General features: G+C 50.9%; 1 protein-coding gene across 3 annotated transcripts in view; it reads left to right on the top strand.

Moving 5' to 3' along the window:
• ATP9A (ATPase phospholipid transporting 9A) overlaps positions 1 to 13,671 on the top strand; it is a 167,662-nt gene that overhangs the window by 130,398 nt on the left and 23,593 nt on the right. For all 3 annotated transcript variants that reach the window (XM_078371998.1, XM_035298943.3, XM_078371999.1), the window contains exons 16-21: positions 3,299 to 3,391; positions 4,934 to 5,017; positions 7,176 to 7,346; positions 10,359 to 10,457; positions 13,087 to 13,176; positions 13,291 to 13,435. In XM_078371998.1, the coding sequence (XP_078228124.1) occupies positions 3,299 to 3,391; positions 4,934 to 5,017; positions 7,176 to 7,346; positions 10,359 to 10,457; positions 13,087 to 13,176; positions 13,291 to 13,435 (682 nt within the window). The remainder of the gene's footprint in view (positions 1 to 3,298; positions 3,392 to 4,933; positions 5,018 to 7,175; positions 7,347 to 10,358; positions 10,458 to 13,086; positions 13,177 to 13,290; positions 13,436 to 13,671) is intronic.

The raw sequence follows: 13,671 nt of genomic DNA, 5'->3' as shown, positions 1-13,671 counted from the left end.
TTTGTATTTTTTTTTTTTTTAGTAGAGATGAGATTTCACTGTGTTAGTCAGGATGGTCTCTATCTCCTGACCTTGTGATCTGCCCACCTCAGCCTCCCAAAGTGATGGGATTACAGGTGTGATCCACCACGCCTGCCCCCCCGTCTCTTCTTTAAACACGTGTGAGCTCACACACAGTGCATGGCACATCTTCTCCCACCCACAGAGCAAGGTCATCTCGTTGTGTGAATCTCTGTCTCTGAAGAGCCAGGTTAGAGAAGGGCAAGTGTGCTGTCTTTCTGAAGGAAGGTCGTGTCCCTGTTTTGTTTTCGTTGTGTACAAGATGTTCCGATGCCTTCTCCCCTTCCCATGTGGAGCCACGGGTTTGGACCGTGGCTGTAGATCATCATAGCGCTGTCATTGCTGGACTAAAAGACGCCTTTGAGCAGGTGCCAGATACAGACCACACTGGGAAAAGATGAGGCCCCCCAGACAATGCCACACAGCCGGCCGGTCTCTGTAAATTGATGGCGTCATCTTGCCATAATATGGGAACAAAGTAAACTTGCGATGAACTCCATGGGAGGAAGTGACTCATGGGAGGAGATAGTTGATGGGTATTTATATTGGACAGAGCTTCTAAACTCACCCGAGCCCCTTTCATAGTGAGGAAGCTGGGTGGGGAGCATCAGTTCCTACAGCCGTGTTGTTGAGCACCCTTTGGTGGGGGTGGGGGACGGAAAAAATAAAACCTCTGATGCTTGAGTGTGCAGACCCCACAGCTCCCTTTGGCTGCGTACAGAGCAGGCATAGTCACAATCCATCCAAGATAAAGTGTGCGGTTGAACGCTTTTAAACGCGGTGCCTGTCTTGGCCTGGGGATGCTTTTATGAGTTAGCGTGTTGTTCTGAAAGATTGTCGGTGATTAAGGGGCATATTGGAAAGTTATTTTAAAAGAGGAAACTCTACCATGAATCTGATTTGGGATATTTCTGTCCCGTGAAAGGGCTATAGGGGCAAAGTGGCCCCGAAGGAGCCTGAAACCGAAGGACAAGGCAGTGGGTCAGTAAAGGGTGTTTTAGTCGGGGAACTTGCAGATAGAAGTGTGGCTTTTGTGGGAGCTTAACAGAAGGGTGGTTTTGGGCAGCAAGGCAGGTAGATCTTCGCATGGTTACTCCCTAGATCCTGGGCTTATTCCACAGGGAAAGCGTCCATGTCCCTCAGCAGGACAATGACAGGCACCCTCCAGGAGAGGCAAGAAGGCTGTTTGTGTCATCACCTGTAATCTGTGCATCACATCAAGGTTGACGTGTTCTTGCATAAAGGACAGTGAATAAAGGACTGGCCTAATCAGAGTCAGCATGGTGCGTTCGCATCTGAGATGCAGTCACTTTTTTTTGAGATGGAGTTTTGCTCTTGTCGGCCAGGTTGGAGTGCAGTGGTGCAATCTCAGCTCACTGCAACCTCCATCTCCCAGGTTCAAGTGATTCTTCAGCCTCCTGAGTCATTGGGACTACAGGCATGCACCGCCACACCCAGCTAATTTTTTACTTTTAGTAGAGATGGGGTTTCTCCATGTTGGCTAGGCTGCTTTTGAACTCCTGACCTCAGGTGATCCACCCGCCTGAGCCTCCCAAATTGCTGGGATTACAGGCGAGAGCCACTGCGCTTGGCTCGAGATGCAGTCACTTCTGTCTCCACGGGTTCACATTCAGTGAAGACTTCATGGGTGTTTATTCTGGGCTTCCCGGAGCAGCAAAATGTAGGCACAAGGTATTGGTGGCCATGCTCCATTTTCATGCCTTCTTTACTGCCTCCCACCTCCCAGTGACCCGAATCACTGGGGGCAAAAAGGGGGAGGGATCTATGGCCGCGCTGTCACTCCTCAAAGCCAAGACTTCTCAGTCTCGGCACTGTTGACTTTCAGGGCTGGAGGAATTCCTGGTGGCGACTGGGGGCGTCCTGTATGGTGTAGGAGGGTGAACAGCACCCCTTACCTCCACCCATTAGATGCCAGTAGGACATTGCCTGCGTTGTGACACTTAGAGTGTCTCCAGACATTGCTAGATGTCTCCTGGAGGGCCACATTGTCCCATGGAGAGTCCTGGGCTAAGTCTTGTTCTCTCTGCACAGGATGGCTGTGGGACTTGGGAAGTCACCCTCCTCCCAACAGCAATTATACCACAGAGGGACCCCTTTTGTGCATCGGTCTCTATGCTGCATGCTTGACTCATGTTGTATAGATGAGAATATTGAGGTTTAGGAAAGAGCAGTAGCTTGTCCAGCTGCACACAGCTAGGAACTGGTGCCAGGACCAAGTATTTGGTGCCTGTGCCATGGTACTACCCAGGAAATCTGGTCAGGGTGAACTGGAATCAGATCTCTAGGCCAGTCATCAGGTAGTTGTAGACATCTGGTATTATTCTCAGCTGAGACAGTTAGTTTTGCCCCAGTAGATGTTTGCTAAAGTCTAGAGACATTTTGGTTACCACCATGGAGGGTGTGACTGGCGTCTAGTGTGCAGGGGCCAGGGATGCTGCTGAACAGGGATATATTGCACAGGAGGGGCCCCACAGAGCAGAGTTATCCGGCCCCAAATGTTCACAGTGATGAGGTTGAGCTCCCCTGTTCTGGTCCTGGTCTTCCCTAGTCTTTCGGTGGACTGCAGTTTGGTGATATCTGCTGTGTCAAGTATAAATCTAAAATCATGGTGTGCGAGTCCGTTCCAGTCGAAATAGTAATAACTTTCAAAACAAAGGTCTTAAATCTGGCTGAGCGCAGTGGCTCATGCCCATAATCCCAGCACTTAGGGAGGCCCCAAGGTGGGCGGATCACAAAGTCAGGAGTTTGAGACCAGCCTGGCCAAGATGGTGAAACCCCGTCTCTACTAAAAATACAAAAATTAGCTGGGAGTGGTGGCAGGTGCCTGTAATCCCAGCTACTCAGGAGACTGAAGCAGGAAAATTGCTTGAACCCGGGAGGTGGAGGTTGCAGTGAGCCGAGATTGCACCACTGCATTCCAGCCTGGGTGACAAAGTGAGACTCCCTCTCAAAAAAAAAAACAAAAAACTGGATTTTAAATTTGTTTGATCTTGCTTTCATCATTGACTAATTTTCCAAATGTGTTGAGTTTTTCTTTTGCTTTCTGTAGCTTTTGACCCCAAATGAGGCCCCTTCTGGCTTTTCATCTTCAGCCAAGTGATAAAACATTGGTGTCTGTTAAGTGTACTTTGTACACCGTCTGTCATGGGAAGCGGACTTTGCAGCCAGAAGAGGGTGTTTCTTTCAGTTTCTCATTCCTTCTGGCCTCCCTCTCTAGGATGAATCAACTGGAGAAATTACGTTTTACATGAAGGGAGCAGATGTGGTCATGGCTGGCATTGTGCAGTACAACGACTGGTTGGAGGAAGAGGTAAGTGTGGTACAGGGAGTTAACACCAGACCTTGAAGCCTGTTCTGCAGAGGCAGCCCTGGCATGGTAAGGTGGGGCTCTGTATTTGTTATCAGTGGCTGTGTAACAAACCACCCTGAAATGTAGCTGCTTAAAGCAGCACCCATTTAATAGATGATGGTTTCTGTGGGTCAGGGATCCTGGTGTGGCTGAACTGCATTCTCTGCTTTAGGGTCTCCCACTGGCCATAATTCAGATGTTGGCTGGGGCTGTGGTCTCATTTTAAGACTCAACTGGGGCTGGATCCACTTGTGAGCAAGCTCAGTGGTTGTGGGCTGCATTCAGCTCCCTGTGGGCTGTTGGACTGAGGGTCTCAGGTGCTTGCTGACTGTTGATCAGAGGCCATCCTCTATTCCTTGAAAGTGGGCTTCTCCCATAGGGCCACTCACATCTTGGCAGCTGACTCCATCAAAGAGCAGGTGAGGGAACAGGAGAGGGCAAACAAGATGGAAGGGACTGGCTTTCCTAACCTGAGCTCAGATGTGACATCCCTTCACTCTCACCTGTTCTGTTTGTTAGGGCCAAGTCACTTGGTCCAGCACACACTCAAAGGGTAGGTGCTTATCCCAGAATGTGAGTTCCAGGGAGTGGGGGCCTAGTCAGAGGCTGCCCAACTTGGTTTGTGATGTGGACAGTTGACCAGCGGCAGGAGGGAAGCAGCGCTCAGATTTTTCTGGCTGGTTTTGTCCCATCCCTTAGCTCTACATGGAGAATTTACATTTTGCATTAGATTACAAGTTTAAGGGCTGCAAACCCAGATGTCTACAGGGGTCAGGCAGTTAATGCAAATGAACAGAACAGGCTGTGATTTTTGAGCAGGGTTGCGGAGGCCACTGCTTCTCAGCCATCAGTGATTGATTTCATCAGATGCTCAGTTTTTCCACCCATTCAGCAACCCAGATTTGTGTGTGAGACCCTATGATGTTGTTGTTGTTGTTTTTTTTTTTTTGAGACGGAGTTTCACTCGTTGCCCAGGCTGAGGTGCAATGGCACGATCTTGGCTCACCACAACCTCCACCTCCCGGGTTCAAGCGATTCTCCTGCCTCAGCCTCCCGAGTAGCTGAGATTACAGGCATGCGCCACCATGCCCGGCTAATTTTTCTGTATTTTCAGCAGAGACAGGATTTTTCCATGTTGGTCAGTCTGATCTCGAACTCCCGACCTCAGATGATCCACCTACCTCAGCCTCCCAAAGTGCTGGGATTATAGGCATGAGCCACTGTGCCTGGCTGACCATACGGTGTTGACTTAAATTTTGAAACCTGTATGTGCTTGTCAAAGATGACCTATGTGCGGCCGTGTTCAGCCATGGGCTGCCTCTCTGCCCCCTCTCCTATAGAAGGTTTGCTCTAGGGAAGACTGCTGCAGGGGAGAGCAACTTTCTGATTTGCCATTTTCCTTGTCGCCGTGGGAGGGGCATGTCCACTTGGGCCCTGGTCCCTCCGCAGTGAAGTCAGGAGCGCTCAGCACAGCTCCCGCGCTGACTGTGGTCTACTTTTCAGTGTGGCAACATGGCCCGAGAAGGGCTCCGGGTGCTCGTGGTGGCGAAGAAGTCTCTAGCGGAGGAGCAGTATCAGGACTTTGAAGTAAGTTGTTTTGGGGCCTTTCCGTGGCTTCTGCAGCCCCGCCCACCTCCCAGTCACCCCTTCCACTTCCCTCCTCCTGTGCGAGCCACTCTGATGTTTCTGGGCACACGGCATTCGCTGTTGTGAGAGGCCTTTCTACCTGCTATTCTCTCTGCCTGGAACTCTCTTCACCCACAGAGCCCCATGACCCATTCCCTTGCTTCTTTTGGGTTTCAGCTGAAAAGCTACCTCCTCCAAGAAGTCTTCCTGGGCCACCCGTCTAAGGCACCTTCTCACTTTCCATCAATCACACTGTGTCACTTTTTCAATGCTTTTGTCACTGTCATCGCACTCCACCATTTGGGGCCAAAACAATATGTCTAGGAGTTGAATCTGGAGAGGCCAGAAAAATGTAACCTTGACCTTGTTCACATACTTTTTAAAACATTCATCTTATCCATCTCTTTTCTGGAATAAAAAATATTTTTGAGGTCAGGGACTTCGCAAGCCTGTTTTTTTTTTTTTTTTTGAGACACAGTTTTGCTCTTGTCACCCAGGCTGGAGTGCAGTGTGCGATCTCGGCTCACTGCAACCTCCACCTCCAGGGTTCAAGCGATTCTCCTGCCTCAACCTTCCAAGTAGATGGGATGACAGGTGCCCGCCACTACGCCTGGCTAATTTTTGTATTTTTAGTAGAGACGGGGTTTTGACATGTTGGGCAGGCTGGTCTCGAACTCCTGACCTCAGGTGATCCACCCGCCTTGGCCTCCCAAAGTGTAGGGATTATAGGTGTGAGCCACTGCGCCTGGCCTGGTTTGTTCTTATATCCTTAATAGTTAAAGATAGTTCTTGGCACATAGTATGCCTTCAAGAAAATTTGGCATAAATCATCCTCTTGGAGCCCTAATTTCTTTTCTCTTTTTTTGCACATTTATTTTGAGATGGGGTCTTGCTTTGCTGCCCAGGCAGATCTCAAACTCCTGGCCTCAAGCTGTCTTCCTGCCTCAACCTCCTTGTGGCTGGGGTTACAAGCGTGAGCCACTGCACCTTGTTCAGTTCCCTTTTTGTTTTTTTGAGCAGAATTTCACTCTTGTCACCCAGGCTGGAGTGCAATGGCATGATCTTGGCTCACTGCAGCCTCACCTCCCGGGTTCAAGCAGTTCTTCAGCCTCAACCCTCCAAGTAGCTGGGATTTCAGGCATGTGCCACCACACCTGTCTAGTTTTTGTATTTTTAGTAGAGACAGGGTTTTGCCATGTTGGCCAGGCTGGTCTTGAACTCCTGACTTCAGGTGATCTGCCCACCTTGGCCTTCCAGAGTGCTGAGATTACAGGCATGAGCCACTGCACCTGGCATCCCTAATTTCTTTAAAGTGTTGGAGTTGAACCAGGTTAGTGACTTGTTGGTTGTCATCCTGTCCCATAGACAGTGTGTTCCCTGAGGGGAGGGTCCCTATCTTGTTCACTGCCGTGTCTCTGGAGCCAGCGTGCAGGAATGCAAGGGAGGGAGGTAAGACAGGCTTTGTGGGTCCCTGCCCTGCTCTACCTGGAGAAACTGCCTGGGTCTCTCATTAATGTATTTGAGTTCTTCGTAAGCCTTTATGTAACAAGCATTCTAGTCCTGATAGATGCTACCCACCTTGTAACTTTAAAAGTGTGTGCTTTGAGCAGGCCCATTAGCAGATGGCTGGTTTTCCCCCAGGCTTTTGCTAACATGGTAAAGAGAAGAAGCAAAGTTTGGGTTGATGGTCTTCAGAAGCCCGACCTGGTCTTTAGAAAACCTGGTGACCTAGCGTGTGCTTTACAAAGTGCATGTGGAGTGTGGGGGGATTTACTATTTTTTGAGATCTCGGTTGTGCCTGTCCCTGAGACGACCCAGTGAGGTTGGTGCTGTTACTGTCATTTCATGGCCAAGGCTCAGAGCGGTTAAGTGACTTACTGGAAGCCCCCCAGCAGGCGAGTGTACTGCATAGGGTGGGACTCAGGTCTGTATGGTGTCTCCATGGAGGACTTCTCGGGGAGCCAGAAGCCTGTGTCACCCCTGTGGGGTCTGGCTCACCTGCTGGAGTCCCCACCTTGTGTGGTGGGGACCAGGCACGGCCTATCCACTCTCAGCCCCGGCCAGTTAGCCGGGTGTCTCCTCACCCTAAGCAGTGACCGTATCTGCTGTTGTTTCCCAGGCCCGCTATGTCCAGGCCAAGCTGAGTGTGCACGACCGCTCCCTCAAAGTGGCCACGGTCATTGAGAGCCTGGAGATGGAGATGGAGCTTCTGTGCCTGACGGGCGTGGAGGACCAGCTGCAGGCGGATGTGCGGCCCACACTGGAGACCCTGAGGAATGCTGGCATCAAGGTAGGGTGGGCTGGCTGCAGGGAAGGGCACTCCAGGGTAATGCCAGTTATCCCTTCAGCAGCGCAGGGAGATCAGAGCGGGAGGAACAGCAGAGACCAGGAGTGCCTTCTCTGCAGTGGTCACAGCCATTGTTTCTGCCCCTCCAGTCCTGATTTTTTTTTTTTTTTTTTTTTTTTTTTTTTAGATGGAATCTTGCTCTGTCGCTCAGGCTAGAGTGCAGTGGCACGATCTTGGTTCACTACAACCTCCACCTCTGGATTCAAGCCATTCTTGTGCCTCAGCTTTCTGAGCAGCTGGGATTACAGGCACCCACCACCATGCCCAGCTAATTTTTGTATTTTTGTAGAGACAGGGTTTCACCATGTTGGCCAGGCTGGTCTTGAAACTCCTGTCCTCAGATGATCTAACCACCTCGGCCTCCCAAAGTGCTGGAATTACAGGCGGGAGCCACCGTGCCGAGCCCTCCAGCCCTGATTTGGAAGACGTCTTGTGTAGCGTTTGCCTGACCCTTCTGGGCTCCCTGGTGCTCAGGGCTGAGCAGTGTCTGGCGTGCACAGCTGCCGATTATATTCTAGTAAAGTGACCAGCACATCTGTCTGTTGTGTGGCTGAGTGAGCTAGTGGCCACCCAGCAGAATGGCCGCCAGCGCCTTGACGCTGTCATATTAGCATTTTGCACTCTTCTGTTTGGGGCCAAAAATAAAAAAAATACTAGGAGTTGAATCTAGAGAGGCCAGCAGAGGGCGCGTGAGGACCTGGTCCTCAGTGGACGCAAGGGAGGTGTGAACAAACTCGTTGGCCTGGAGCTCCTGGAAACGTGTCCCTGCCACTGGCCTCCACTCAAAAGTGGCTCTCTGCTGCATCCTGGGGCCTGCCCTTTCAGCAGAGCCATGGGAGGAGGAAGGGTAGACGCCAGATGACATTCGGGCCCACCAGGGACTCCCACCCCTATTGTGCCTCTTTTGTTGTAAAACCGATTCTGTCGTGTGTGTTCGGCTCTCGGGCCTGGTGCGTCATTAGGAAATCACCAGCGGGACCTCGTTTCCGGAAGTCTGGCTGCTGGAAGCCCATTTCTGCTCCGTTGTGGAGTCTGCAGTTGGGTCCTGGCGATTCCTAAAACTTCTCTTGGAGTTCAGGAGTTTCCATTTTCTGCTTCCAGCTTTGTTCTAGGTTTTTTCTCCTTCCCAAAACTGTGTTATTCCAAGATGAGATGTTTTATTCACAGAGTGTGGATGCGACTTATCTTTCTGGTTTCCTGTTAGATGAGAGGGGGAGGGGTGCCTGAGATGGGGCAGATTAGTTGGTAATTAAAGTCTAAGATACGATCTTGCACAGGACTTTTTTTTTTTGGAGGCAGAATTTTGCCCTTGTTACCCAGGCTGGAGTGCAGTGGCACGATCTCAGCTTACTGCAACCTCCGCCTCCCAGGTTCAAGCAATTTTGCTGCCTCAGCCTCCCAATTAGCTGGGATTACAGGTATGTGCCACCATGCCTGGCTAGTTTTACATTTTTAGTAGAGCTAGGGTTTCATCACATTGGTCAAGCTGGTCTTGGACTCCTGACCTCAAATGATCTGTCCACCTTGGCCTCCCAAAGTGCTGGGATTACAGGTATGAGCCACTGCGCCCGGCTGCACATGAAATTTTCTACATTAGCCCCTTGTGTGGATGTAGAAACTGAGGCTGAGTGAGGCGCCTCCTTTCCCCAGGTTCCCACACTGGGAAGCGGTAGAGCTGGGACTGGAGCTGGGTCTCCGGCCCTTCCTGTAGCATCTTCATCGCCCCAGTGTGGGACATTAGCCACGTTGTGCACCTGATCATTCTTTTCATGCTTTTCTGGAACTTTAGCCTCCTAATTCCTTCCCCAGTGTTTGTTCTCTTGCATTAAACCCTGAGAACTGTGACTCACTAGGCTCACCAGAATATTGTTTTTAGGACAGGCGGGAGATTGAGGGCAAATATAGACCCTGCCAGGGGAGAGGGCCTGGGAGGCTCAACCCTGAGAGGTGCCCTGTGTCTTCCTTCTGCCCATCCCACTGCCTGGGTTTCCATCCTGCCTCTCCCTTCTGTGACCCTTGGCAAATGACTTAACCTCTTAGCACTGGATTCAAGCGATTCTTGTGCCTCAGCCTCAGGAGTAGCTGGGATTACAGGCACACCCCACTGTGCCAGGCTAATTCCTTCCCCAGTGTTTGAAGCTATCATGAAGGTGACAGGCAGCTCAGCATGGGTGCTGGGCACATAGTGGACCCTCGGGAGACTCGGGAAAATAGGATTTTATTTCCTACACTTCCCCTGCTCTCCAGATTTTCTTTGTCTGATAGCCCCAAGACTTCTCCCAGCTGGGAGCAAAGAGAACAAGAGGGTTAATAAGGTGAAATCGCAGAGTGGAAAGCACATTCCTGAGGACTGAAGACTGGGCTTGGTTAGGAAGAGAGGTGGCTGTGTGGTCTGGGGCAAGTCACCTGCCTCCTCTGAGCCTACAGCAGAGCAGTGCAGTGTGAGACGATACACATTATGTGGAATAACCTGGCTCATTTAGGGTCAGCACTTTCTAGCTGAGTTACACCCCAGGAGGGTCTGTCTTGCTCATCCAACTATGTAGAAAGTCCACAGCATCACAAATCAGTCTTTCCTGCAGGACACAGAGGTGCCCTCTCACCCATACAGCCTTTCCCTTCTTTTAGGATATTTATCACTTTAAGAAAAATCCTCAGAAGGGGAATTATGTGGTCCAAGGACTGAGCTTCACAGTACCTCCTCTAGTGTGTGGCCAGATGGCTCTTTCTAGAAGGATCCACCAGCTTTTGCTGCTACCAGCAGTGGTTTTGCTTGGAGTCCTAAAGCCCTTCAGCCAGGGCGCTTGCTGAGTTGTGCTGGGGACAGCACGTGTCGGCAGGAGGTAAACGGAACCTTTCAAGTTCAGCTCCACGTTCTTGGAAACTCAGCTGTTGCAGTTGACAGGCCGGCCTCAAAAACTAACAAATAGGACCTCTGCTGTGTGGTCATTTCAGGTCTGGATGCTGACGGGGGACAAGCTGGAGACCGCTACATGCACAGCGAAGAATGCACACCTGGTGACCAGAAACCAGGACATCCATGTGTTCCGGCTGGTAAAGCATCCTCTATGTTAGTGCCATGGGGGCGGAGAGGTTTGATTAGTCCTGAGCCTCCTAACCTCAAGTGGGCCCCTTAAGAAGGAACCACCTAGGGAGGGGAGCTTCAGCCATGGTTGAATGATTCCTTGGGTGGGATGATTGTTGAGCCAGGTGCCGGATGGAGAGTTCCGTCCAGGAGTGGTTTAGGAGCACCTCCTGAGAGTCTGGTGCTAATGCCATGCTCTTACCCTTTTAGGGGGTCACAGTCCCTTTGAGAAGCTGATGAAAGTTAGGCACTACCCCTGAAAGATGCAGCTCCACTTATACACGTGAAATTATGTATGGGATTCCTGGGATTTCACTGAACCCCTGGAAGTCCAGTCCTTGGATAAGAAAGAAATTCCAGGCCACAGATTCTGGCCTGTGTGCCCTCTCAAGGGGGAAGCAGTCAGGACCATTCAGGAGCCTTTTGAAGGAGGGGAACTGGATGGGCAAATGAGAAATTGCCCGCCCCTGTGGCAGGCATTGAGCGAAACACTGCACACATCAGGAACTGTGTCCAGCGAGGCCTGTACTAGGCTTTCTCGCGTTGGGGAGGTAAGGGGCACTGGCTCCTCTTTGGGGCAGATTATAGCAATCCCACTGATCTGAAACCAGAGCCATGATGGCAAACTGGAGGGTCTCTAGATGTTTGGGTGTCTCCCCCTCACCCCTGCCTTTGGTCCATAGCACAGAGAAGCTTCAAAAAAATGCAACAATTTTTAGAATAGTGTAGAGGCAGGTATAGTCAGTTCTCATCATTCGCAGATTCTTTGTGAATTGTCCTCCTCATTAAAACTTATCTGTGACTTCCAAATCAGTACTTTTCATACTTTCACGGTGATACGTAGCATGGCTTAAAGAAAAATTTTTTTTTTTTGACATGGAGCCTTGTCAACCAAGCTGGAGTGCAGTGGTGCATCTCAGCTCATTGCAACCTCCGCCTCCTGAGTTCAAGCAATTTTCCTGCTTCAGCCTCCCAAGTAGCTGAGATTACAGGTGCCTGCCACCACGCCCGGCTAATTTTTGTATTTTTATTGGAGATGGGGTTTCACCCTGTTGGTCAGGCTGGTCTTGAACCCCTGACCTCAGGTGATCCTCCTGCCTTGGCCTCCCAAAGTGCTGGGATCACAGGGATGAGCCACCGCGCCCTGCCTAGAGTGGCTTAGCATTTTAGCTGCGTGATGTGTGCATTCCCACCTGCGGCTGAGCAGGCCACGCACTGCCTCCTTCTTTCAGCCTCATGTGGCGAACACATGTCCTCTTTGCAGTCCATTTAAGTATCAGGTTTTTCCCATTTTTGTGCCTTTTGTTGGCAGCTTGTTGTTTAAAATGGTCCCAGCGCAGTGCTGCTTTGCTGGCTCGTCTTCCTAAGTGCAGGAAGGCTGTCGGTGTGACTTAGGGAGAACATACGTGTCCGATGAGCTTCCTTCAGGCATGACTTACATCACTGGTGGCTGTGGGTTCAATATTAGTTAATCAAGATGTCTTTAAATAGAAACACACATAAAATAAACATTGCAACCAGGGGCAAAAATTTAACCCTGTATTTCCCCTCCAGGTGATGGTTTAGTATCTGCTAATTCCACGTGCACAGTGACTTTAGAAAATGTAGCTGCTATGAATAATGAGAATTGACTGTGTGTTCCAGAATTCAGGGATTACAAACGAATGACCTGTGCCAGCCACCTGTTTTCTACACAGCAGGCGTTTTGTTTTATTGGAGTGTAGACAGACCCACTTGTCTGTGAATGGTGTGCGGCTGCTTTTGCGTTACAACAGCAGAGTGTTTGTGATCGAGACCATGTGGTCCACGAAGCCCACAGCAGTTAGCATCTGGTCCTTTACAGAAAAGTGGGCCAGCCTCTGCCAGGTGCCTGGCTCTGCCTACCTGTGCTACAGCACACTAGTTTCAGACACGCTGACAAATTTCGCCATGCTTCCATTTAAGTGCAAAAAAGTCTTCTTTTGGTACCTCATAGAGCCGTTGTGAGAAATAAATGAGAAAAATCCACAGCTGCTTAGTCCAATGCCTGTCTTATGAAAGCACAGGCTTTTTTTTGGTTTTCATTTTTTTTCTATTTTGAGACAGAGTCTCACTGTGTTGCTCAAGCTAGAGTGCAATGGCACGATCTTGGCTCACTGCAACCTCCGCCTCCCGGGTTCAAGCAATTCTCCTGCCTCAGCCTCCTGAGTAGCTGGAGTTACAGGTGCCTGCCACCATGCCCGGCTAATTTTTGTGTTTTTAGTAGACAGGGGGTTTCACCATGTTGGCCAGGCTGGTCTCGAACTCCTGACTTTTTAAGTGATCTGCCTGCCTTGTCCTCCCAAAGTGCTGGGATTACAGGCATGAGCCACCATACCTGGCCAGTACAGGTGTTTTTAGTCCTGAGGGAAATTGTAGGTGGAAATTGTATGGGCTTTTCCGATTCCCACAGAATCGTAGCCAACAGGATTCCATTTGGTGCTGCCTCTTGTGGTTGGGGAGGGGAGGGACCCTTGGCTGGGGGGCCGTTGTCTTCATGCTGGCTCTAGGAAGCCACCGTTTATTGTTCTATGGTCTCCGGAGAGCAATGCCTTCTTCTCCATCTCTGTCCCCTTCCAGGTCACCAACCGCGGGGAGGCTCACCTCGAGCTGAATGCCTTCCGCAGGAAGCATGATTGCGCCCTGGTGATCTCGGGAGACTCCCTGGAGGTGAGCTCAGGGAGCCCTGAGAGCCAGTCCTCCCAGCAGCCTGGGCCTCATCCGGGGCACTGCAGGCTGGGCAGCGACCTCCACTAACGCACCTCCTCTCCCTCCACCCTGCAGGTTTGCCTCAAGTACTACGAGTACGAGTTCATGGAGCTGGCCTGCCAGTGCCCAGCTGTGGTCTGCTGCCGCTGCGCCCCCACCCAGAAGGCCCAGATCGTGCGCCTGCTGCAGGAGCGCACGGGCAAGCTCACCTGCGCAGTAGGTAGGCGCGGCTCAGCTGTGCTGCTGGCCCTGGCCCGCCGGTACGCCCAGCTCCCTTTCCTTGAGGGTGTTTTTGGACCCTGCTGCTTGTTCTTCAAATTCCCCAGGCCCCTTTATTCAGGTCATGATTTTTCTCTGCCTCAAAGACTTTTTGGCTCTCTTTTTGTTGTTGTTTTTAATATTTCCCTTGGAGAGCAGATAAGCGTGAGCCAGGCCCCTACTCCTTTGCCAGTGGCT

Source organism: Callithrix jacchus, chromosome 5 (assembly GCF_049354715.1).
Source record: "Callithrix jacchus isolate 240 chromosome 5, calJac240_pri, whole genome shotgun sequence".
In the NCBI taxonomy this organism is placed as follows: domain Eukaryota; kingdom Metazoa; phylum Chordata; class Mammalia; order Primates; family Cebidae; genus Callithrix; species Callithrix jacchus.
This window is presented reverse-complemented; position numbering and strand designations above follow the sequence as displayed.